Source organism: Pipistrellus hanaki, assembly GCF_964339955.1.
Source record: "Pipistrellus hanaki genome assembly, chromosome: X".
Lineage (NCBI taxonomy): Eukaryota > Metazoa > Chordata > Mammalia > Chiroptera > Vespertilionidae > Pipistrellus > Pipistrellus hanaki.
This window is the reverse complement of record NC_140524.1, coordinates 21,798,718-21,821,869: the sequence shown is the minus strand read 5'-3', so window position 1 is coordinate 21,821,869 and position 23,152 is coordinate 21,798,718. Positions and strand designations below refer to the sequence as shown.

Genomic DNA, 23,152 nt, shown 5'->3' with positions numbered 1-23,152 from the left:
GGGTGTGCAGTTGTTATCTATCAGATCATCTTCCTGCTTGATTTCATTAAAGCTGATGGGGTGCTTAAGTCCTGTAAGAGTATAACCTACTTAATCTCTGCCCTTAGAAATCAGATGTAAGGTTCTGGTTTCCTATCCTCTGCTCCTACTTGCTATCGCTATAAACCTGTTAATCATTTTTATTTCAAACAACTGTTGTCAGTAGACATCAGATTTAGATTTGTGATTTCAGACAGTGTTTTCTTGGAGTAATTTAAAGCATATGTTTGACACTAGAGATAGCTACATTTGCATTTTCAAAAACTTGATTTTTCGGGTGTGCTTTTGAGCTTTCTTTAAATGGCTGTGTATTGTAAACTTTTGGATAATGTGTCTCAAATGAGGATATATATTATCACTAGACTTTACATTTCTGTAAAATTTGTTTGCTTAAGTGAGGGTGCCTAAATTGTATTAGTATTGTTTTCAGTTGGACATTGTAATAAGTGGGACCAAACAAATAAATATTAAAATTTCAAATAACTTTGTGTAACTTTATGTTCTAAAAAAAAAATACCTCTGACAGAATATAACTGGGAACACACTTTAATCCAAAAATTTAAGTTTTTTTGAAAAAATAAATCTTTATTGTTCATCTAAAAATGTTCCTCTTCCCCCCGCCCCATAATTTCCTTATAAGTTTTCTGTCATTATTTCTTCTAATAGGTTTTAAATATTTTTCTCTCTTCTTCTGGCACCCCAATAATTCGGATGTTGGTACACTTAAAGTTGTTCCAGAGGCTCCTTGCACTATCCTCATATTTTTGGATTCTTTTTTCTTTTTGTTTTTCTGGTTGGGTGTTTTTTTGTTTCCTCATATTTCAATCTTTGGTTTGATTCTTGGGGTCCGTTGATCTACAGTTGAATTTCTGTATATTCTTCGTTTCAGACAGTGTATAATTATTTTCTGACTGGTCCTTTTCCCTTTCCCCCCTTTTTTTTGCGGGGGGCGGGGGTATTTTCATTAAGATCCTTGAAGGTCTCACTAAGCTCCTTAGAGGTCTCACTTATGGATGTGAAGAGTTGAAATCTGGTGTTGTCTCACACTGACCACTAGGTACACTGGCTTCTGGATCTCCAATGGGGTGCAGGTCAGCTACTGTCTGAGGCCACCCAGCAGGATCTACAGCGAGAATTACAGTTTTCTCTTCTTTGCTTGGGGTTTGGAGGTTTTGGAGCTGTCTGACCAAAGATGCAATTTGTTAGGTTAAGCTAAGATAGGGCAGGCCATTTATATACAAAAGCTGCTGCATGGAGCTTAGGTGGGTTTATAGACTGTGCAAGGCGGGGTTTCAGGGAGTCACTAGGCTAGGGTGTGGCAAACCGCGATGGCTGCCAGTCAGCCGTCTTGCATCTCTGAGTTTCAGCATCACCACGTCTTGCGCCCCAGCACAGTAAACAATGATTCCTGCATGCAACTCTGCAAGCAAGCCACCCGCACTTTCCGATCTGATGGCAGACAGTCCAGCTTCTCCCCATAGGAGTTTGGGTCCCCAGCATTTCCCCAGAAACTGGACTTCAGAGTAATCGGGAGCTTGTCTCCCTTCAGATTGAAAAAAGCAACGCCCGCCACCAGCCTGGTTTACATGCCTCTGTACCTCAGCTTTGCAGTGCTTGTGCATGTCTCAATGCTCTTTTATCTTTACTTCTAGTTGTAGAACTTCCACTCAGCCAGCTTTCCCATGGTTCTGGGTGATAGACGTTTTGTCTTTTAATTGTAGTTTTGAAATTGTTATGGGAGACAGCAGTTTAGGTGTTTACTTATGCTGCCATCTTGGTTTCTCCACCCCCAAATTTAAGTTTTTTAAAGTCACAAAGCTCCCAAATATTTTATTGTTTTCCTCACTTTGGTTAAAAATTACATCTTTACTCTCCTAATACAACATTTTAGAAATAACTTGACATAGGTACCAGATTATAAAAGCCGAGAGAAAGGGCCTTTTAGCAGTTGATAAAACTAGAGCTCAAAGAACTTTCATTTTCTTCATTCCAAGTAATCCCAAGGTGAATTATGGATCTTATATAAAATAATTCCCTAGTTTAATACGGCATCAGTCTCCCTTCCAGAGTTAAAGGATTGGGATTAAACTTTGTGGCTTTGTGGTGTTTTTGTTTTGTTTGTTTTTTAGGGGGTGATCTTTTTTTTTTTTTTTTTTTTTTAATATATTATCCTTGTCAGGGCAAACCTTACAAGTAGGCTCCAATATCTACATTGTCTTTTACATTGTCATTGCCTATTGTGGTGCTATAAATAGTATGATGGAAGATTTCATTTCTTTAGAAAGGTTCCTAAATGGGGGGAGAGATGGGACACATGAAAAACAAATTTTAGTCCTAACCAGTTTGCTCAGTGGATAGAGCATCAGCTTGCGGACTCAAGGGTCCCAGATTCGATTCTGGTCAAGGTCATGTACCTTGGTTCCAGGCACATCCCCAGTGGGGCATGTGCAGGAGGCAGCTGATCAATGGTTTTCTCTCATCTATTCCTATTTCTAACTCTCTATTCCTCTCCCTTCCTCTCTGTAAAAAATAAATAAAATATATTTTTTTAAAATAATAAAAATTTTATATACTTCTCAGTTTTTCTCAGGGTCTTCCCTGACCATGACTATGCTTTAATGCAGGAAAACAAAGGAATAGATTTAGTTATAACCAAAATGTTCAGTGAGTAATTGTCAATGAAGTTGAAAGTGCCACAAAACATTAAACATGGTATATCTACTGAAAATAGCAAATTTGGGTTTAAAAATTTCCTTAGTTATAACCACTTTAGGTCAGTGATCCATCAATCATTTGTCAAAAAGAGTTACTTATGTTCACTAACTTTTGAGGTTATAGGAAGTGGGAACAGAAAAATCCCCAATAGAGTTAGATTGAAAAGGCCATTAAAATAAATCTTATTTGGTGTAGTTCAGTAATTTTCCAGGAAAAGTCCCTGGGCCACGTTGGTGACTTCTCTGGCCAAGCAGTTTCTGCTTTTGTAGGTTAATGTATTTTTATCTACCAAGAAGGCTGTGGTCTGTCAGACCAGGACTACAGCACAGATCACCACTTACAGAGGTCAAAGACAGAAGAATGAAGATATTCAGAAATAAGCCACATGTCTAGGTTCTAAGATAGGTTTAGCTTCCTGCGTTCGGCAGCCACTCATGTGGCCCATCTACATTCTAGTCCTGGAGTTTCAGGAGCTATCCTCTATCTTTATAATAATGAGTCCCCTTTTTGCTTGTTATCTTGAGTATTTCTGTGACTTGTGAAAAATCTTGAAAAAGACAGGTTACCAAGACAGAGATGCTTCCAGATTACCTTGGTTACTAGGTAGTTAATTCTACGAATTCATAGGGAAATAAGAACAAAGAGATGCCAGGCTTCATACAGACAATAGCATTGTTTAAAAAATAACTGTCAGGTCTCATGGTCAAATAGAATACCACATAGGTACAAGTGTGCTTAGCTTCCAACTCCACTATTACATTGACTCAATGACCCTCCGTCACTGTCAGCTACTCCTCTCATCTCTGGGAAACTTCACAGAAGGCCTCTGTTCTGCTTATTACAATTCCTATATGAGCCTCTCTGCTTCTATGCTACTTGGACCATGTCTCTGTCTGTTCCAGACTCATTCCTCTCACTGAGAGGCTCTTATTGGCTCAATTCATCAAACTGTCTAGAATGCAGGGCTACCCTGCCAATCACTTCACAGGCCTCTGGATAGCCTTTGGGCTAGGGTGGCTGGGTCACATGGGACATAGGCATAAGGAACCTTTGTGACCACCTACTCAGAGGAGCCTGTGGATACAGCAGGCACTCAGAGTGCTACATGCAGTAGGACTATGTAGCATATTATCACCTATCTATCAATTCACCCAGAAATGAAAAGTATTCCGTAACACATTGCTGAAAACAGCTGTATACTATTTTCGGATCCAGGAACAAATATTTAGCAATGCTTAAATGAGCCTAACACAACTCATGTTATCTGTATTATAAAAATGCGTGCAAGTTCAGTTCTCCAATAGTTCCTAACACAAGAACTTCATTTTTAAAAAAATGCAATTGAAACAACACACCAAAAACCCAAGATACAATTTAAAAATTATTGTTATGGTGGAAACCATAGTCACACAGCTAGGAACTGGGGAGTCAGGAAGTTTAGAAGCAAAGAAATAGTAGAAATTATTTTTTGCTGTAACCGGTTTGGCTCAGTGAATAGAGCGTTGGCCTGCGGACTGAAAGGTCCCAGGTTCGATTGCTGTCAAGGGCATGTACCTGAGTTGCGAGCACATCTCCAGTAGGAGGTGTGCAGGAGGCAGCTGATCGATGCTTCTCTCTCATCGATGTTTCTAACTCTCTATCGTTCTCCCTTCCTCTCTGTAAAAAATCAATAAAATATATATATTTTTAAAAAGAAATTATTTCTTTTGGGACACTTTTCCCCACCTTCAACTTTATGTTTATACATAATGGGTTCATTATATTTAAAGGAATTAATAAATAACTTTAAATGGCTGTTTTAATTGGGTGTGACAAATATTGGTAAGTATCATCCACATAAACAAAAACCCTTAGAGGTCTTCAATGATTTTTGCATGTTAAGGGGTTCTGAGATTTAAAAATTTAAGAACTGCTGTTGGCCAGCATCCAGTATTTCCACCCTATCATTTCCCAATCGCCCTATCATTTCCCCTGAGCTGCGAGCAGTGCCTGGCACTTAGCACAAACTCAATAAATATTCGCCCAATTAAAAGTTATACACTTCATTTTCAGCGACATGTGTAATTTCTAGGAAAAACAAGTTGTTTGGGGGAGAAACATTCTGTATCTTTCCCAAAGATAGACAAGAACCATGAAGTTAGTTGGCCAGTATAGCTGGTGTTTATATGTTAAGGTGACCAGACATCCCGCTTTTGGCGGGACAGTCCCGATTTTTAACAATGTGTCCCGCAGCGTTTTAAAAGAGTCCCGATTTTAAAACGCCGCGGGACACATTGTTAAAAATCGGGACTGTCCCCCCAAAAGAGGGACGTCTGGGTCACCTTATTATATGTGGATTTTTATGTTTCAGGATTGGAGCATGAGCACCTCTGAATCATGGAGTGCAAGAGGCAAGCTGCCCTCCCTCCCTTTCCCCAGTCTATCGTCAGCCGGAGGAAAGTACCAAAGCAATAAAGCAGGGGGCTGAGGCTTGGACAAGGTTGATGCTTCCACCTATCGCTCCTTCGTTCACTCCTTCATTCACAACGCATCAGACATCAGACTCCATGCTATGAGCGCAGGCTACCAAGATGCATCAGAATCCACGCTTATCCTAGGGAATCAGAAAGAAACTACTAAAAGACATTTCCCACGCGGAGGAGGGGCCTTTGGGCGAATGAGGCGTGGCTGTTTCCCATCAGTCCGTCCCAAGCACCGCCCCAAAAATGGCGGCGCTCCAACATCCGCCCGCCGGGTGCGAATATTCCAGTACTTTCAGGCTGCCGCCCCGGCCTGGCCCAGCCCTGCTGGTCGCGGGCCCCAAAACCCCGTGCCTCTCTCCCTCTCGGGGCGGTCCGCGTGGGCACCTGCGCGCGGCAGCCGGCCACGCCCCCTAGCGCCCCGCCCCTTAGTCCCCGCCCCCAGGGCTGCGTCAGCGCTCCGTGACGCCGACGTGGGCGTGTCAGCGCGCGACCCGCAACGTCTCGACGCGCCAACAATGGCGACTGCGTCAGTGTGAGCGGGCCTCGGTTCTTTCAAGTCCATTCCCAACGTCGCCTCGGGGTTTGCAATCTTCTCGGACTCCGTAGGCGGTGGCTCGCGCCCCCAGGGTAATTGCTGCTCGGAGACCCCGGGAAGCGAGGCAGGTGGGCGGCTGCACGGCCGGGCGCGGGCGGCGGACGGGCGGGGGCGGGGGAGCCGCGGGGCCGCTGCGTGGCCAGACCTCCTGGGGGCTGCTGGGGCGCTGCGGGGAGGCGTGCCGGGAGGGGAGGGCCGGGCCGAGCTTGGCAGACCTTATTTTCTCTATTTCCCTCTCCTAGTCTCATCTCGGCCTTTGAGCTCCCCTGCACTGGTCCCCTGCGCTAAGTCGGCAACATGAGCCGCAACAGCTTGGATGGGAAAGACGACTTCGATGAGCAGTTGCGACTGCAACAATTGTATGGAAACACCCAGAAAGGTCCCGGGAGAGAAAATTCTTTCGGGCAGCAGCCCGATGACACTCCCTACGAGTGGGACCTGGACAAGAAAGCTTGGTTCCCCAAGGTAAGTGTGTCGCCGGTGCCCCTGCAGAGCAGGCCGCTCATTTTCTTTTCGAGGTCTTGGGGTAGAGCCCCCATTAGTGGTGGCCTTTCTTTTTGTTCTGTTGTTGCAGAACCGGTGCGTAAAGGAACGAAAATCGTTAGGGAGATGTCGTACATCTAATTTAATTCTTGTCTTTTTTTCTATGCCTTATTAATTTTACCTATGAAGGTCATAGTTGGGTCTTACATTGGTGACTGCTTTTTATTGCAAAGAGGAAAAACACCAAGAGCAAGCTTGGTAGTTGTTTCTCTCAGGAAGCCAACCTCACTTATCCTGGGAATTCAGATGTTTACCTTATATACTATGTGCATCAGGCAGCTTCTTGATTTTTTTAAATTTAGCCATTTATATAGCATTACTGATTGAATTATGCACCTCTATTTTCCTATTTTGTCCCTAGACACATGCTTGAACCATATAACCACAGGAATATGACTAGAGGTGCACAAAATATGAATGGAAAATATATGTGTATATTTATTTAGAGTATTTGGAAATTGTTAAGCATTTTACTTCAGCTTAATTTCAGTAAAATAACTGGTGTTAGACTTTGTTCTATGAACTTTTCTGTAAAAAGTATCCTGTTAACTAGAATCTCATATGGTTGGGGAAAAGGATACCAATAGCACACTAATTGACTTGGAAGCCTGAAATAAACCATGTCTCCATTGCATAACTTTAAAAATTATTCAACGTCTTTCTTTACCATTTTGTGTTTATGTATTTTCCAATCCTTCCAAATTGTTAAATGTACTAGTTGATTCTTGAACAACCAGGGTTTGAACTGGATCCACTTAAAACACATTTTTTTTTTCATCTTGTAACCAGATCACATAAACATAATGTAAATGTAGTTCAGTACTATAAATGTATTTTCTCTTTCTTATGATTTTCTTAATTACCTTTTCTGTAGCTTGAAGAATACAGCATACACCCTGGCCAGTGTGGCTCAGATGGTTGGGCATTATCCCATGCACTGAAGGGTTGCCAATTCCATTCCCAGTCAGGGCACATGCCTAGGTTGTGGGCTTAATCCTGGGTAAGGGGTGTGCCGTAGACAGCCAATCGATGTCTTGCTCTCAAATCGGTGTTTCTCTTTCTCCCTCTCTCTTCCTCTCTCTCTCTAAAAATCAATTTAAAAAAAGAATACAGTATACAATATACAGGGTGTCCCAAAAATGTACACACACTTTGAATGATTATAAAGCCAGCATTTATTAACATATAGTTCATTTTTAAATTTTAAAAGAATCAGTAGAACTGAATAATTCATCAATGCCTGTTTTCAAACTAATGACTGTTCTGGTCCAGGCACTGCTTATAATGCCAAGCAATGGAATTGCAAATAAGAATCATTTCGTTTGGTATTTGTAAGCCCTCACTTCGTTGACTGTTGCCAGTTTTGTACTGTAAGCATTATCTTTTATATTAATACAAGTCTAGTGGCGTACCAAAACTGGTTTGGCTCAGTGGATAGAGTGTCGACCTGCAGACTGAAAGGTCCTGGGTTCAATTCTAGTCAAGGGCATGTATCTTGGTTGCGAGCACATCCCCAGTGGGGGGTGTGCAGGAGGCAGCTGATCAATGATTCTCTCTCATCGATGTTTCTAACTCTCTATCCCTCTCTCTTCCTCTGTGTGTGTGTGTGTGTGTGTGTGTGTGTGTGTGTGTATGTATGTGTATAAAATGTCTAGTGGCGCTTTAGGATAAGTTTTCTGTATTCAAAGTTTGGTCTGGCTTCACCCATTATTTCAAATTAGTTAAGCCTGAAAAGGAGTGAAAAGTAAATAAAAGTACCAGCTGTTAGAGTGTGTATGCATTTTTGGGGGCTATCCTATGTATAACATACAAAGAATGTGTAAATTGACTTTATGCCATCAGTAAGGCTTCTCGTCTACAGTCAGTTACTAGTAGACGTAAAGTTCTTGGGGAGTCAGAAGTTATATACAGATTTTCAACTGAGTGAGGTGTTGACGTCCCTAACTCCTGTGTTCAAGGGTCAACTATATTTCACTTTTGTATTGATAGTGCCAGCCCTAGTGCAGATTTGGTTTCTTCAGCTTTCTGAGTTCTTTTAACAATAGTCTGATAATTAGATTAACTTGTTATTCTGTCATTTTATGCCAGGGAAGCCCATATCTCTTCAAACTTCGAGTTAAAATGTTTCCCATTCCTATGTGTGCCTTATCTCCATTGGTATGAAGACATAACTACATTTCTTGCATTGCGAAATTGTGCTTTTTCCCTCTAAAAGCCAGGGTAGATGTTAGATTAGTTCTTAGTTTTTTTTACAGTAAAAAAAGTGATTTCAGTATAAAGTTAAAACAAGCATTTAGATTTACTGTTGTTAGCCCCTTTTTTAAACAATAAATACAAATTCTGTTCTGTTCTTTTTGCATATATAAATATTTAGTGTACATATACTTTGTACATCTATGTAGTTAAAGAAAAATTAATTCTGGCCTGGCCAGTGTGGCTCAGTGTTTGAGCATCGATCATGAACCAGAAGGTTGCTGGTTAGATTCCCACTCAGGGAACATGCCCGGGTTTTAGGCACAATCCCCCACTGGGCATGCAGGAGGCAGCCGATCATTGATGTTTCTAACTCTCCCTCTCCCTTCTTCTCTATGAAAGAAAGAAATAAAACATTAAAAAAGAATTCTGTTGTTAGATTACTAATTGGCTGTTGTTTTTTATTCTATTCTATTGTTATCTGGTACTTCCTTTGTTACATGTTCTCATAGCCTTACTCAAGTAACTGTGGAGAGGTAGTAATTTATAAATGAAACAGAAAGGTGTCAATATCATTTATAATAACAGTAATATCTCAGACTTTTGTGTTGGTAATCCAAGTACCCATGTCTTATTTTTTATCCTACACGGTTTTCTATATATAGTGTGAGGCAAAAGCAGGCTTACAGTTGTAAGTATGCAACACAGAGTTTATTCTTGTATTATTATTTATTAATTAATGTATTCTCACCTGGCTGGTGTGGCTCAGTTGGTTGAGCATCATTTCACGCACCAGGAGGTAGCTGGTTCCATTCCCAAGCAGGGCACATGCCCAGGTTCGATTTGTGTAGGAGGCAGCCAGTTGATGTTTCTCCCTCGCCCTCGCCCTCGCCCTCGCCCTCGCCCTCGCCCTCGCCCTCGCCCTCGCCCTCGCCCTCGCCCTCGCCCTCGCCCTCTCCCTCTCCCTCTCCCTCTCCCTCTCCCTCTCCCTCTCCCTCTCCCTCTCCGGAATCAATAAAAACATTTAAAAAATGATATTTAATTGATGTATTATTTTTCCATTCAAACAATTGTAAACCTATGTTTGCCCCACTCCTAAGGTGACTGTTCTTGCATTTACACTTTATTGCCACAACACTTCTATCTTAAGTTGTCTAGTTGAATACGCTGTAATTTAATGCAGTGTAAACTTTTTACAGGATAAAATAATTTAATTTGTGTGTGTGTGTGTGTGTGTTAATTTCTTGTTTAGATCACTGAAGATTTCATTGCTACATATCAGGCCAATTATGGCTTTTCTAATGATGGTGCTTCTAGCTCTACTGCAAATGTCCAAGATGTTAATGCTAAGCCTGCAGAAGAACCTCTGCAAAGAAAAAACCCTGAACCGACTGATTCCAAAAAGAGAGGAGAAAAGAGGAAGGCTGAATCAGGCAAGTGTATTTAGCTTGCAAAACATGAGTGTGAAAACAATATGTGTGTTTTTGGAGAATTATAATGGCTCTGAAGGAATCATGGAGATGGGTATTTAAAAATTATTTGGGTTCATATGTTGGCTCTCACACTAACTTATGGGCATGGAGTGGTTTGTTTCAATTCTATGCCTCAGTTGCTTCCTTTTGCAAAATAGAGCTATTATTGGGGGATTATCAAAGTTCTGTTTGTAAGGTTATTTTTTACAGTTTTTGAGTTTAATTAAATTGAACTTAAGCCAGTTTTGCTTCAGCTTAGCCATGTCTAACACAGTAGATTTGTGTCTAACACAGTTAGAAGCAACTTAATGAGAAGGTCTAGTCAGTGCCGGGATGAGTTTTTTAAAGGAAACATCAGAATCATAGCAAAGATTTGGAAGCAGCCCAAGTGCCCTTCAGTAGGTGAGTGGATATAAAAGCTGTGGTACATTTACACAGTGAAATACTACTCACTGTAAAAAAAAGAAGGAAATCTTATCTTTGAGACAGCATGGATGGACCTCGAGACTATTATGCTGAGTGAAATAATCCACTCAGAGAAAGACAAATACCATATGATTTCATTTTATGTGAAAGAAAATTAACTAACAAAGCAAAATATAAACAGACTCATAGATACAGAGAACAGATTGACAGCTGCCAGGGTGGAGGGGATTTGGGGGCTGGGTCAAAAAGTGAAGGGATTAAGAAAAAAAACCTGGCTGGTGTGGCTTAGTTGATTATTATCCCTTGCACCAAAAGATCACTCGTTCATTTCCCAGTAAGGGCTCGTCCAGGTTGTGGGTTTGGTCCCTGTCAGGGTACATATGGGAGGCAACTGATTGCGTTTTCTCTTTCTCCCCTCTCTTTTCCTCTCTTTCTAAAATCAATTTAAATAAATAACCTCATAAACACAGATAACAGGTGATTATCAGAGGTAAAGGGGGATGTGGGTACAGAGAAGGTAAAAGAGTTAATTGTTGATAGAAGGAGACGAGTTTGGGTGGTGAACACAATACAATATAGAGATGATGCATTATATAATTGTACACCTGAAACCCATATAATTTTATTAACCAACTAAAGGCCCAGTGCATGAAATTTGTGCACGTGGGGAGGGGGTTCCCCTCAGCCCAGCCTGCACCCTCTCTAATCTGGAACCTCTTGGGAATGTCTGACTGCCGGTCAGACCAGCAGTTGGACATCCCCCTTGCAATCTGGGACCACTCACCTGCCTGCCTGCCTGATCAACCCTAACCACTTGCCTGCCTGCCTGCCTGCCTGATTGCCCCCAACTATTCACCTGTCTGCCTGATCACCCCTATCCACTCTGCCTACTTGATTGCCCCTAACTGCTTGCCTGCCTGCCAGTCTGCCTGATCACCCCTAACCACTCTGCCTGCCTGCCAGTCTGCCTGATCACCCCTAACCACTCTGCCTGATTGCCCCTAACCACCTCTGCCTGCCTGCCTGTTCACCCCTAACTGCTCCCCTGCCGACCTGGTCACCCCCAGTGGCCCTCCCCTGCCAGCCTGGTAACCCCCAACAGCCCTCTCCTGCAGGCCTGGTTGTCCCCAACTGCCCACCCCTGCTGGCCTAATCACCCACAACTGCCCTCCCCTGCCAACCTGATCTCACCCCCAACTGCTCTCCCCTGCCGGCCTGATCACCCCTAACTGCCTCTGCTTCACCCCAACCACCACGGCTTTGTCCAGAAGTAAGTTAGACGTCAGGAAGGTGGCTGGTTGACCCAATCTAATTAGCATATTAATCCTTTTATCAGTATAGATGTCACTCCAATACAATAAATTTTTTAAAAATATATAAATAGCTCTTTTTTTTTTAAGACAGAGTTCTGAAACTGATTATCTGTCAAAAGAGCCAAATACATTGAAAGCTGGACAGTAGTTTGAATATTTCTTGTTCACAGGGTAAGAAAAAGTTCCTGGAAGTTTTCAGAGACTGCCACAATGACAAGATTTTATAATGTGACTTTTACCTTTTCTTGCATGTGTTTTATTTATTCATTTTGATTTTTAGGATGGTTTCATGTTGAAGAAGACAGAAATACAAATGTATATGTGTCTGGTATGTATACCTTTTTAAACAGATTTTAGAGTAGAAAATATTTTTATATTTTTCACGAAGTCATTTTTAGTTTTCATTTTCTCTGAAGCCTTTATTATTGTGCCATTTTTGTTCAGTTGTTTGCATTAGTGAGGAATACGTTTGCTATTTATTACAAAACTAAGAAAAATTAAGTGTATGTAACTTTGCATGCATGCCATCCTTTTTGTGTGCTCTAGGTTACTTGTGGCAGTTTGTCCCTTCAGATTCATTGAAAAAAGAAATTTGCTCAATTCTATATATGCGAAATTTTTACATACATTTAGAAATTTTAAATTATGCTCATCTAAGGTGTAGCTTTCTAATTAGTAGAATGCTAAATAACCTTCACCCTTATTTAGATGCCTTTATAAATTAAAAAATTTTTCCTAATGTTGACAGGCTTGCCTCCAGACATTACACTGGATGAATTCATACAGCTCATGTCCAAGTTTGGCATTATTATGAGAGATCCTCAAACAGAAGAATTTAAAGTCAAGCTTTACAAAGATAATCAAGGAAATCTTAAAGGAGATGGGCTTTGCTGTTATTTGAAGGTTAGTTATATGGTCAGATAAGTTTCTTTTCCATTTTTAAATCAGGAAACAGGGCTATAATTTTATATTGATGATTACTAATAAGAGAACTATTCGAAACAGTACATGAAGAAGACTGAAATTTCAAATTGTGCCTGTTTGTAATTGGTAAGGTTTTTCACTTGTTTGTCAGGTCAAAGTATTATGTAAGTTATATGACCAAAGTGCTTTTGTCTTAAAAAGAATTCTCACTGCAAAGAGCTCCTTCAGAGTGTATGCATATAATCAATTCAGAACACATTTTCAAAATTCACAAGGAAAAGAAAGCCAGTAATATTTTATTTGCCTATTTGAACAAATTAGACCAAGGATCAGCAAACTGCCTGATGTTGTTAATACTTTTTTATTATTAAAATGGCTGCATTTGTCTATGTCTACTTACATATTTGAACAGCAGAATTGAGTGGTTGCAGCACAAACCACATGGTCCACAAAGTTTAAAATATTGTTTAACTGGCTTTTTACAAAATACGTTTTCTGACCCCCTAAGTTAGACCATAAAGGAGAATGTAGAGAAATCGAGATGCCAAGAAACAAAACTACTTTAATAATGATTATCTATTGAGCAACTATATGCCTATCACTATCCTTTACGTGTATTCCAGTTAATTTTGTAAAAAACTTATTATGAAGGCATTACTATTCCCGTTTTACAAATTAAAAAAACAGGTTCAGGAATCTTGAATAACTTGCCTAAGTTCACATGGATGGTTGGAGGTAGCTATATCTTGAATGCAGATTTTCTGATATGCATTCTAGAGTTCTTTATCCCAAACTGGGTAGTTATGCTTAAATTATTATTGCATAGTCATCATTCATCTAAAAAAAAGAAAAAAACAACTAGTGAAGTTTTATTTCAGTGTGTACCTTCTGACTGTCTTGTTTTCCCTTAATAAAGAGGGAATCTGTGGATCTTGCATTAAAACTTTTGGATGAAGATGAAATTAGAGGCTACAGATTACATGTCGAGGTGGCAAAGTTTCAACTGAAAGGAGAATATGATGCCTCTAAGAAGAAGAAGAAGTGCAAGGATTACAAGAAAAAGCTGTCTCAGCAACAGAAGTTTGTGTTCTTTTCTTCTTCAAAAGATTATTATAAATATCCTAGAGTATGCTTTTGGTAATAGCCACCTAGTTTTGTTCATAGAGGACATCATGTAAATATACCTACAAATTATTTTTAAAGAACTTTAGGTCATCTGGAACCCTTAGTAATCTGTACCACAGGATGATTTGTCAGTGGTGTTTTTCATTTTTTGTGGTGTTCATTTGTAATACAACAGGGACTTAAATGAGATAACAAAGCTATCTCTTCAGAAGTTGTTGAACATTAGATTAAACAAGATAGTTTAGGCTTGTATAGCAGAGTCATCAGTTTATTTTCAATGTGTATTGAAATCAGCTATATCAGAAATTAAATTTTTACATAGAGGTTTGTATTAGAAATTTGAAATGGTAGGTTTTATCATTCAGTTTATAACTTACTAGAGGCCCAGTGCACGAAATTCGTGCACTGGTGGGGGAGGGTGTCCCTCAGCCCAGCCTGCAACCTCTCTAATCTGGGACCCCTTGGGGGATGTCTGACTACTGGTTTAGGCCTGATTCCCCAACTGTTGGACATCCCTCTCACAATCCGGGATTCCTGGCTCCCAATCGCTTGCCTGCCTGCCAGCCTGATCACCGCCTAACCACTCCCCTGCCAGCCTGATTGACATCTAACTGCTCCCCTGCTGGCTCAATTGTCCCTAACTGCCTTCCCCTGCAGACCTGGTCGTTCCCAACTGTCCTCCCCTGTTGGCCTGGTTGCCCCCAACTGCCATCTTCTGATGGCCCACAACTATCCTGCCCTGCTGGCCTTCTTGTGGCGGCCATCTTTGACCACATGGGGGTGGCCATCTTGTGCGAGGATATGAGGGTCAATTTGCATATCACCTCTTTATTATATAGAATTACATATACTAGGAGTATATGCATAATGCTATCAACTTTCTGTTAACCCATTTGTTTAATATGTGTTTTGAAGTATGTTAGTTTTAAGAAATTAGCCAAAGTGATAAGTACCTTTATTGCAGAATTCTGATAATATTTTTAACACTGCTTAAACTATTGACAATATGATTATGAAACCATTTAGGTGATATCCTATAGTTTTTTACAGGAATAGTTAAAACAGATACCTAAAATTTTTAAAAACAGTAACATTTAAGATTATAACAAAGAATGAGTAGTTTTACATATTTCAGTGCAGTTTGTCATAACCATAAAGTGCCTAAAAACCAGTACAATTTGGATATATTTTTTGTCTTGAGTATATCTTCCTAGATACTCAAACATAGTGAATAATTAGCAATTTTCCAAGAATGTCATTGGAATATTTGTAACCAGACAGCAGTTCTGAAAAAAAAAAAGCAGGGTGGGGCAAAAATAGGTTTCCAGTTGTATTAAAAACACAGAGTTTATTCTTGTATTATTATTTATTAATTATTGTATTTTCCATATGAACAACTGTAAACGTACTTTTACCCCACCCTGTATATTCTGGGGATTTCAGATATTGGGTCCATCTTTCACCTGCCTGTTATTTTTATTCCAGAAAGTTCCCTGAATAGAATGGTGATTAAAATATACATTGTTGTTCTGGAATCAAATAATCATCATTTTTAAATAATCAATAAAGGATTATTTCTACTTTATTGCATTAGGCAGTTGGATTGGAGACCTGAAAGAAAGGATGGGTCAGTCCGAATGCGCCATGAACGAGTTGTCATCATCAAAAATATGTTTCATCCTATGGATTTTGAGGTAGGGTACAATATTCTTATTGATTAAAACATTGATATGCCTTCTTTTAAGGGAGCCCAAGCTTGCCTCCCCCCATCTTTCTCATGTCACATCCTGCACATTTATGTAGTCCTCAAGATAGGAAAACATAGCCAAGAATCAGTCAAGCTTTTTAGATTTTCCCATGTTTAGCTCAGTGTTTCTTTAATTGTATCATAGGTAAGACTGTTTAATACCCATACTGTGGCCCCAAATGGCAGCTACTTGGTATGGGAAATTATAAAAAATATAATCATTAAAAGATTTATGGGAGCTGCAAGTACAGGTTGATTTTGGTGGGGAGGACCAATTTCACACGTGAATTGAAAACTTCATTTTAGTATTAAAAGTTGTGTCTTAGAACTCTTTAGGTTAATAAAATAAAGCCCCTGATGTGTTAATATTGAAGGTTGTTTTTCAGGACCTGATTTTTACACAAGTCTTTGGTGGCTGTTAGGACATTATAATATTAATGTCCAGGTAAAATTCCAGGAACAGAAAATAAAGGAAGAGCTACTAGAGAGTTTTTTTAAAATATATTTTTATTGATTTCAGAGAGGAAGGGAGAGGGAAAGAGACAGAAACATCAATGATGAGAGAATCATTGATTGGCTGCCTCCTGTATGCCCCTACTGGGTATCAAACCTGCAACCCAGGCATGTGCCCTTGACCAGAATTGAACCAAGACCCTTCATTCTGCAGGCTGATGCTCTATCCACTGAGCCAAATCAGCTAGGGCCTAGAGTTTTAAGGAATGTTAATTGCCATCAGGGTACCTTCATATTGCACTCTGCCTCTTGTTCTTATCTCTCTCTTTTGGCAGAGACCAATGGAATTATTTGTGGAAGAACAAGTCTTTACTATCTTCCTGGATTCTGAAATTAATGATAACTTACGCATAAGAGAAAAATGTTCCTAGTGAAAATTCCAGGTTTACGAATTATCTAGTTGCAACCAAAGCCCACTCTTGTTCCTTTTGTGCATTTAAACAGAGTCAGAATGGAAATATCGCTTTATTCCCCTTAAATACTAGGGCCCCAGGCTGGTCTTTGAAGTTTATCCAGGTGAATCGTGATATGATAGGGTTTGCTATGCACCTATGGAGTCTGTTTATCTTTTGAGATCATTGTTAAGATACATATGGTCTATTTAAGACTTTTTATGTCTCTTCTGACTGAAATTCTGAAGAATCTTGAAATATAGCAGAGCTGCTTTAGACTTGCAGTGATAATGAAGTAATGTTTTAAAAGTACACGTGTACACATGCACACCAAATGCTTTTTGAAATGTAGTTCTTGTCAGGTGGGGCTTTAAAAGGAATGCATAGATGGATCATGATATCTAGTCTATTAGGTACAAGTCCAGAATTAACTACAGTAAATCACATTTTACCCCCCCTGGTAATAATTGATATTTTAAATTAGGAGACCTATTAGTATCTGACTTTAGGTCCTTGATTCACACACATTGCATACTCCTAACACTTGAATGTGAATATGAATGCAAACCTAACTCAAAATATCTGGAAGTTCTGCAAGTGAGTCTGTTGTGTAATTACATTGTTTTTGTTTCTGCTTCTGCCTCCTGTCTTGTTCATTGAGACACCTTATTTGAGTCTATCACCCTGGCCATATTTAGCTTTTCCTACCTTAACAAATATTCTTTCCTCCAAAAGCCACATTTATCCTACCTCGACTCCTAGAAATTCCCTCCAGTGGATATTTTTAAGGTTAGAAGTTTCATGCTTATAAATTTTTGATTGTTTTAAACAAAAAACACCCCAATTGGTTTAGTGTAAATTTTATTTTAGAGTTACAGAGCTTTATATTATACCGTTTGTTTCCTTCATTGCATTTCGTATTATTGGAAATAATTAGATCTCCTCTGCTTCAATGTGTGCTCCATGAGAGCCAGGACTCTGCCTACCATGTTTGTTTACTATTAATATTCCCCATGTTTAGAATTGTGCCTGACACCACAATAGGCTCTCAATACATTAATAGGTCCTTGGTATCTATATGAAGAAAACGTATAAGAATGATTGAATGAAACCACTGTTAATCACAAGACAGAATCTTTTCATTCCTGAATGGATAAAACATTTTCTCTTTAGCATCTTTGCACACAAAGGAAAGTTTTCTTTTCATGTGCTTATGCCACCCAGCTGGAAGGGCAGTAGTAGACTTCAGAGTTCACAGGTAGAGAAACCCTTGGTACTGTCCTTGTTTGCCCACCTGCCTTGGTCTGGTTTGTTCTGCTGAACTTAATGAGAGCCTGTCAGTCAGAGTGACTACAGACAATCTTATTTTTTGTTCAGTGTCTCTGTGGGCCTGACCCTCAAAGTATATACCGTATTTTTCGGACCATAAGACGCACCGGACCATAAGACGCACCAGTTTTTAGAGAAGGGAAATGAAAAAAAAAGATTCTGAAACAAATAGTGTCCTAAAATATTTTATGTGCATTAAAACCCAACATCACAGTCATAAACACATGTAATCAACCCTGTAAAGTAAATAGGGAGGGGGTAAAAAAAAAATCAATAAAATATATTAAAAAAAAAAAAAAAAAAAAAAAAAAAAGAAGTGATGAGGGTTCCCACATTACTTGGGAATACTGTTACTCTGCCACTTGCTCAGCAGTAAAATCTTTCTGAAATGAAAAAAAAAAAAAAAAGTAAACAGCAGCATTTAGAACCATTTTAGAGCCGGGCAAGCACACACAGACCACACAGAGCCGGGCAAGTAAAAAAACTTTTTTTTTAAAGTATATGTGTAGGCTATATTTGGACCATAAGACGCAGGGACTTTTCCCCCCCACTTCTGGGGGGAAAAAAGTGCGTCTTATGGTCCGAAAAATACGGTAGTAGAATCTAGGCTCATGGGTTGTTTGTTTAATTTTGTAGACTACAGACAAACATAAATAACTTAAAGCCTTTTTTATTTGTTAGCATGTCATAGCAGGATATGTAATTATCGGAATTTGTACTTTTGCAGGATGATCCATTGGTGCTAAATGAGATCAGAGAAGATCTTCGAGTAGAGTGTTCGAAGTTTGGACAAATTAGGAAGCTCCTTCTGTTTGATGTAAGTTCATGGCTTGGGCAGATGATTTCTGAGACAGTCATTCTTCCAGTTAAAAGTTATTACCAGTTGTCAGTATGCCCTAAATTTTACATTAACGTTCTAATATAGTAAGTCTTCCATCTAGTGGTAGGCATCTATTAGCAATAATTAGATGAACATGGATTGTAAGTCATGGCTTTGATAGATTTGGTATGCTGTGATTATTTCCCTTTATCATCACTCTAGAGTAGTGATCGGCAAACTCATTAGTCAGCAGAGCCAAATATCAACAGTACAATGATTGAAATTTCTTTTGAGAGCCAAATTTTTTAAACTTAAACTTCTTCTAACACCACTTCTTCAAAATGGACTCGCCCAGATTGTGGTATTTTGTGGAAGAGCCACATGTGGCTCGCGAGCCGCAGTTTGCCAACCATGGTTCTAGAGCACATGTGTCAAACACAAGGCCCGCGGGCCAAATCCAGCCCGCCAGGCCTTGCAATGTGGCCCGCACCGCGCTGTCATCACTGCACTCCGCTGTCAGTTTATGACATTGTCAGTTTATGACTGTTCAGTAAACCATTCGGCCCGCGATTTAGGCTGGATTTTAGATTTTGGCCCCTTCTCTGATTGAGTTCGACACCCCTATTCTAGAGTATATGATCAAGTAAAGAAAGTACAAGAAAAATGTATAGTTTCTTATTTGCCTATATTTTCCCCTCTTGCATGATTCTCCAACTATATTTGGATAAAAACAATCAAGGAAAATATTCTCTTATATGTTTCCCCTTCTCAGCCATTTTTTACTTCCAAAATTGACATGTTTATAATAAAATAGTCACTATTTATTGATTACATACTTCAAGCTACTTCACATGTTATCTCATTTAATCTTCAGTCCTTTGAGGTAGGTAGGTGCTAGTATACCCATTTTACAGATGAGGATGCTGAAAGTTTAGAGATTGAGCATCTTTTCCCAAGATTATTCAGCTGCTAAATGGCAGAGCCAGGATTGAATCCCAGGGCTGTTCAACTTCATAGTCCACATTTAACAATGTCTTGCCTGTCGTAGACAATGTTATTAGCAGAAACATTTCCAAGGACATCATGCTTGTTTCTTGCTAGAAAGATTAAGCTGAAGAGGCAGCTAGCTGTGTGTTACTGGCTGGGGTAAAAGGGAAGAAAGGCTTCATACATAGTATCTTTTACTCAATTTATAAGAAAAAAAGAACTCCCACTTACCTAGTCAAATGTGTATGTTTTATTTTGAATTTTCTCATTTACTCTTGTTTCCTTCCTTCTTTTTTCTAGAGACACCCAGATGGTGTGGCCTCTGTGTCCTTCCGGGAACCAGAGGAAGCTGATTATTGTATTCAAACTCTGGATGGACGGTGGTTTGGTGGTCGTCAAATCACTGCCCAAGTATGGGATGGAACTACAGATTATCAGGTAAATTCTGCAACTATCAAGGGAACATAATTTATTACCAACAAATACTGAACTAGCAGTCCTTTAGATAAGTTTTGGATTTGTTCAATCTTTGTATTGTAATAGTAGTTCATTCATTCATTTACTTTAAAATCTCACCTGAGGATATTTTTTCATTGATTTTTAGAGAGAGTGTAAGAGAGAGGGAAAGACAGAGATGAATATCAATGTGAGAGAGATACATTGATTGGTTGCCTCATGCACAAGCCCTGACCAGGGCCCAGGCTGGGGATAAGCCTGCAATTAAAGTATATGCCCTTGACGGGAATCGAACCCGGAACCCTTTGGTCCTCAGGCTGATGCTCTATCCACTGAGGCAAACTGGTTAGGGCTAATAGTAGTACTTTTAAATACTGTTTTGTATTCAGAGCATAGAAAGAAAAATTTTCAACTTTTCACTTTACCAGTCTGAAATTTGAGGCTTGCTCAGAATAATGGTAAGAAAAGAACATATTAATCAAAATGTTCCTCTTCCTTTTTGTGTTGTAAAGGCAGAGTTAATATATTAACTTTTTAATTGATGAGACATTTATGCAGTACTGTGGTGTTCTGAATTTATTTAAATGATCTTAAGGTCAACTCTAGTAAATCAAGATGTAAACTTTGGAACTGAAGATAGGGAATTGCTTTGATTTCCTAAGAAGTAATGCCTTATATTGGGATACTTTTGTCAATATTAGTAATGCTTAGAGGTGTTGTTACTTTTAGCCTAAAACTTATTTTAATGGCAATTTCCATTTATGCACAGGTGGAGGAGACCACAAGAGAAAGAGAGGAAAGGCTAAAAGGATGGGAGGCTTTCCTCGAGTCTCCCGAGGCCAATAAAGGTCTTCGGCGTTCAAATTCCATCTGTGCTTCAGAAAGGGCAGGGCCTTCTAGAGTAAGGCATTTTTCAGAGTGCCCTAGCACATCTAAAATGAATGATGAAGAAGCTGAAACTCAAATGGAATTTGAAGAACCTGTAGATGAAAAGAATTTTGAAAAATCAGAAGACGAGGGAGAATTTGAAGATACTAAAGAAAGTGGCCTCAAAAAAGAGGCCGAGAAACACTACCCCCAGCAAGAATCTGAAGAAGAATGCCTTGAAAGAAAGTCTGAGGAAGGCTGCCGCCAAGAAGAGTTTGAAGAGGGTGGTCCTAAAAATGAGTCCAACATGAATGGCCCCGGAAGAGAATCCAAAATGAAGCAACTCAAAAGTGATTTTGAAGAGAATGGCCTTAAAAAGGAGTCTAAAGAAGATGGCCCCAACAAGGAGTCTGAAGAAGACGAGTCGGAAAGAGAAGCTGAAGAAGACTACTCTGAAAAGCTGTATGAAGATAGCTCTGAAAAAGAATTTGAAGAAAATGGCTTCAGAAGAGAATTTGATGAGAATGGCTCTGATGATTTTAATGGAAGCTTTCTCGAAAAAGAGTTAGAAGAAAATGACTCTGAAAGGTCACAATTTGATGATGACAGCTCTGAAAAAATTATTGATGAGGAAGGCTCTGAGAAAGAGTTTGATGATGAAGAATCAGATGAAAACGGAGAAGATAGTTATGAAAAAGTTTTTGATGATGAGTCTGATGGAAAAGAAAGCAAAGAAGATGCAGATGAAAAGATGTTTGAATATTCAGATGAAAAAGAAGATGAAGTAAATGCAAAGGAGGATGAAGAAGGTATAGATGAAAACATGATCGAAGATGATTCCTCTGAGAAGTCTGATGATTCTGATGAGAAAGGGACTGTGTGTCATATGGGGAATGTTCGGGAAGAAAGTGCCCTGTCCCCACGCAACAGCTTTATCATCAGTAGTGATGATGAAGAAGAAGATGATGATGAAGAAGATGATGATGATGATGACATTTAATCCCTTAAACTTGCTTTTGAGGGAAATTCCTCCATCTACATTTTACCTATGCTCCAGGGTAGTTACTACTAGTGTTAATAAACATTGCATAGTGATAGGATGCCATCAGATTAATGCATTTACTTTTGCATTGTTACCTGTACTTAATGATCTCAAATATATGTTAATTGGCTATTCAGTTAAAACTTAATAGTATAATATAACTTAAACTGGTTACTCGTCTTTTGTCAGATTTGTTAAATGCATGCAGAATATTTGTTAAAGTATTCTGATTGAAGTTTGTGATATTCAGAAATAAAAAATAAGTTGTTAATAGGCAGAAACTGGAAATTTGACTTAACATTAAATTGCATTTTAAGTTCTTGCCATTACTTTATTCGTACTTAAGATTTTAGTTGTTTAAGGATTTGAAAAATCCTATAGGAGTCTCCTTACTTCCAGCTTATATTACCACTTAGGTCCCCATTTCTCCTCTCTAAACCAGAACATGTTACTAAACTAATATAAACAGCACTTTGGAGTTTTCTCCTGCCCAGTCCTAGCAAGTTACTTTCATTTGTTTTCTACAATTTCCATGAAAATTGACTCTTAGATGTGCAAGATTGAACTTCCTGAGGTCCATCCACAGCTTTCTTTACTGAAAATATAGGAAAGGGCATTAGAATTCTGCTCTGTATTGTGTGGCCCCTTTAGAAGTTTATTGAAGTTTAGTGGAACCTCTCCCCAGAAAAGTGCATGCACTACACAAATTTTGTATATAGTTTTGGGAGGTTCATTGATCCCCTGGAGTTTAACAATGTCTGTCATCATTCATACTTCAATTTTGTGTGTGTTTTTGTTCTAGTATGGTGCCTAATACTGTGCTAAATTGTGTAGTCCCAATAAAATGTTCGGTCGTCTTACGCTTTCCAAGTTAATTGACTTCTGATGTAGCATTACAAAGTTGTTCTCATAAATTAGAAGTATTGAAATAAACTGCATTGATGCTTTTTCATTATACTGCCTATAAGTGTAATCATTACCCCCTTCAGATAGAAAAGAATTCTTGTACTTAAAGCCAGCTTTCAGAGAAGATTTTAGTTGATGTCTGGGATTTATAAAGATACGCAGGATTTTCACTGGGGATAAATCAGTAAAAGAGGTAAAGAGTTAAATTGAAAGTTTGCAAACCAAAATAGGATTCCCTTTAAAGATAAGCCAGAAGCACCAAAACACAATTTATTGGTTTTCTAAG

At 39.1% G+C, this 23,152-nt stretch overlaps 1 protein-coding gene across 2 annotated transcripts; it reads left to right on the top strand.

The window, feature by feature from the left end:
- Positions 1–5,693: 5,693 nt before the first annotated feature.
- On the top strand, positions 5,694–22,915 carry HTATSF1 (HIV-1 Tat specific factor 1). 2 transcript variants are annotated; one of them, XM_084870211.1, is made up of 10 exons: positions 5,694–5,843; positions 6,054–6,276; positions 9,800–9,980; positions 12,039–12,086; positions 12,507–12,661; positions 13,599–13,762; positions 15,402–15,501; positions 18,516–18,605; positions 19,896–20,033; positions 20,821–22,915. In XM_084870211.1, exons 2-10 carry the CDS (start codon positions 6,109–6,111, stop codon positions 21,916–21,918), a joined length of 2,142 nt encoding a protein of 713 aa, XP_084726337.1. In that variant the 5' UTR covers positions 5,694–5,843; positions 6,054–6,108; the 3' UTR covers positions 21,919–22,915. The 2 variants fall into 2 exon arrangements, with proteins under 2 accessions (XP_084726337.1, XP_084726338.1); XM_084870212.1 differs by having other exon boundaries at positions 5,694–5,879.
- Positions 22,916–23,152: the final 237 nt, after the last annotated feature.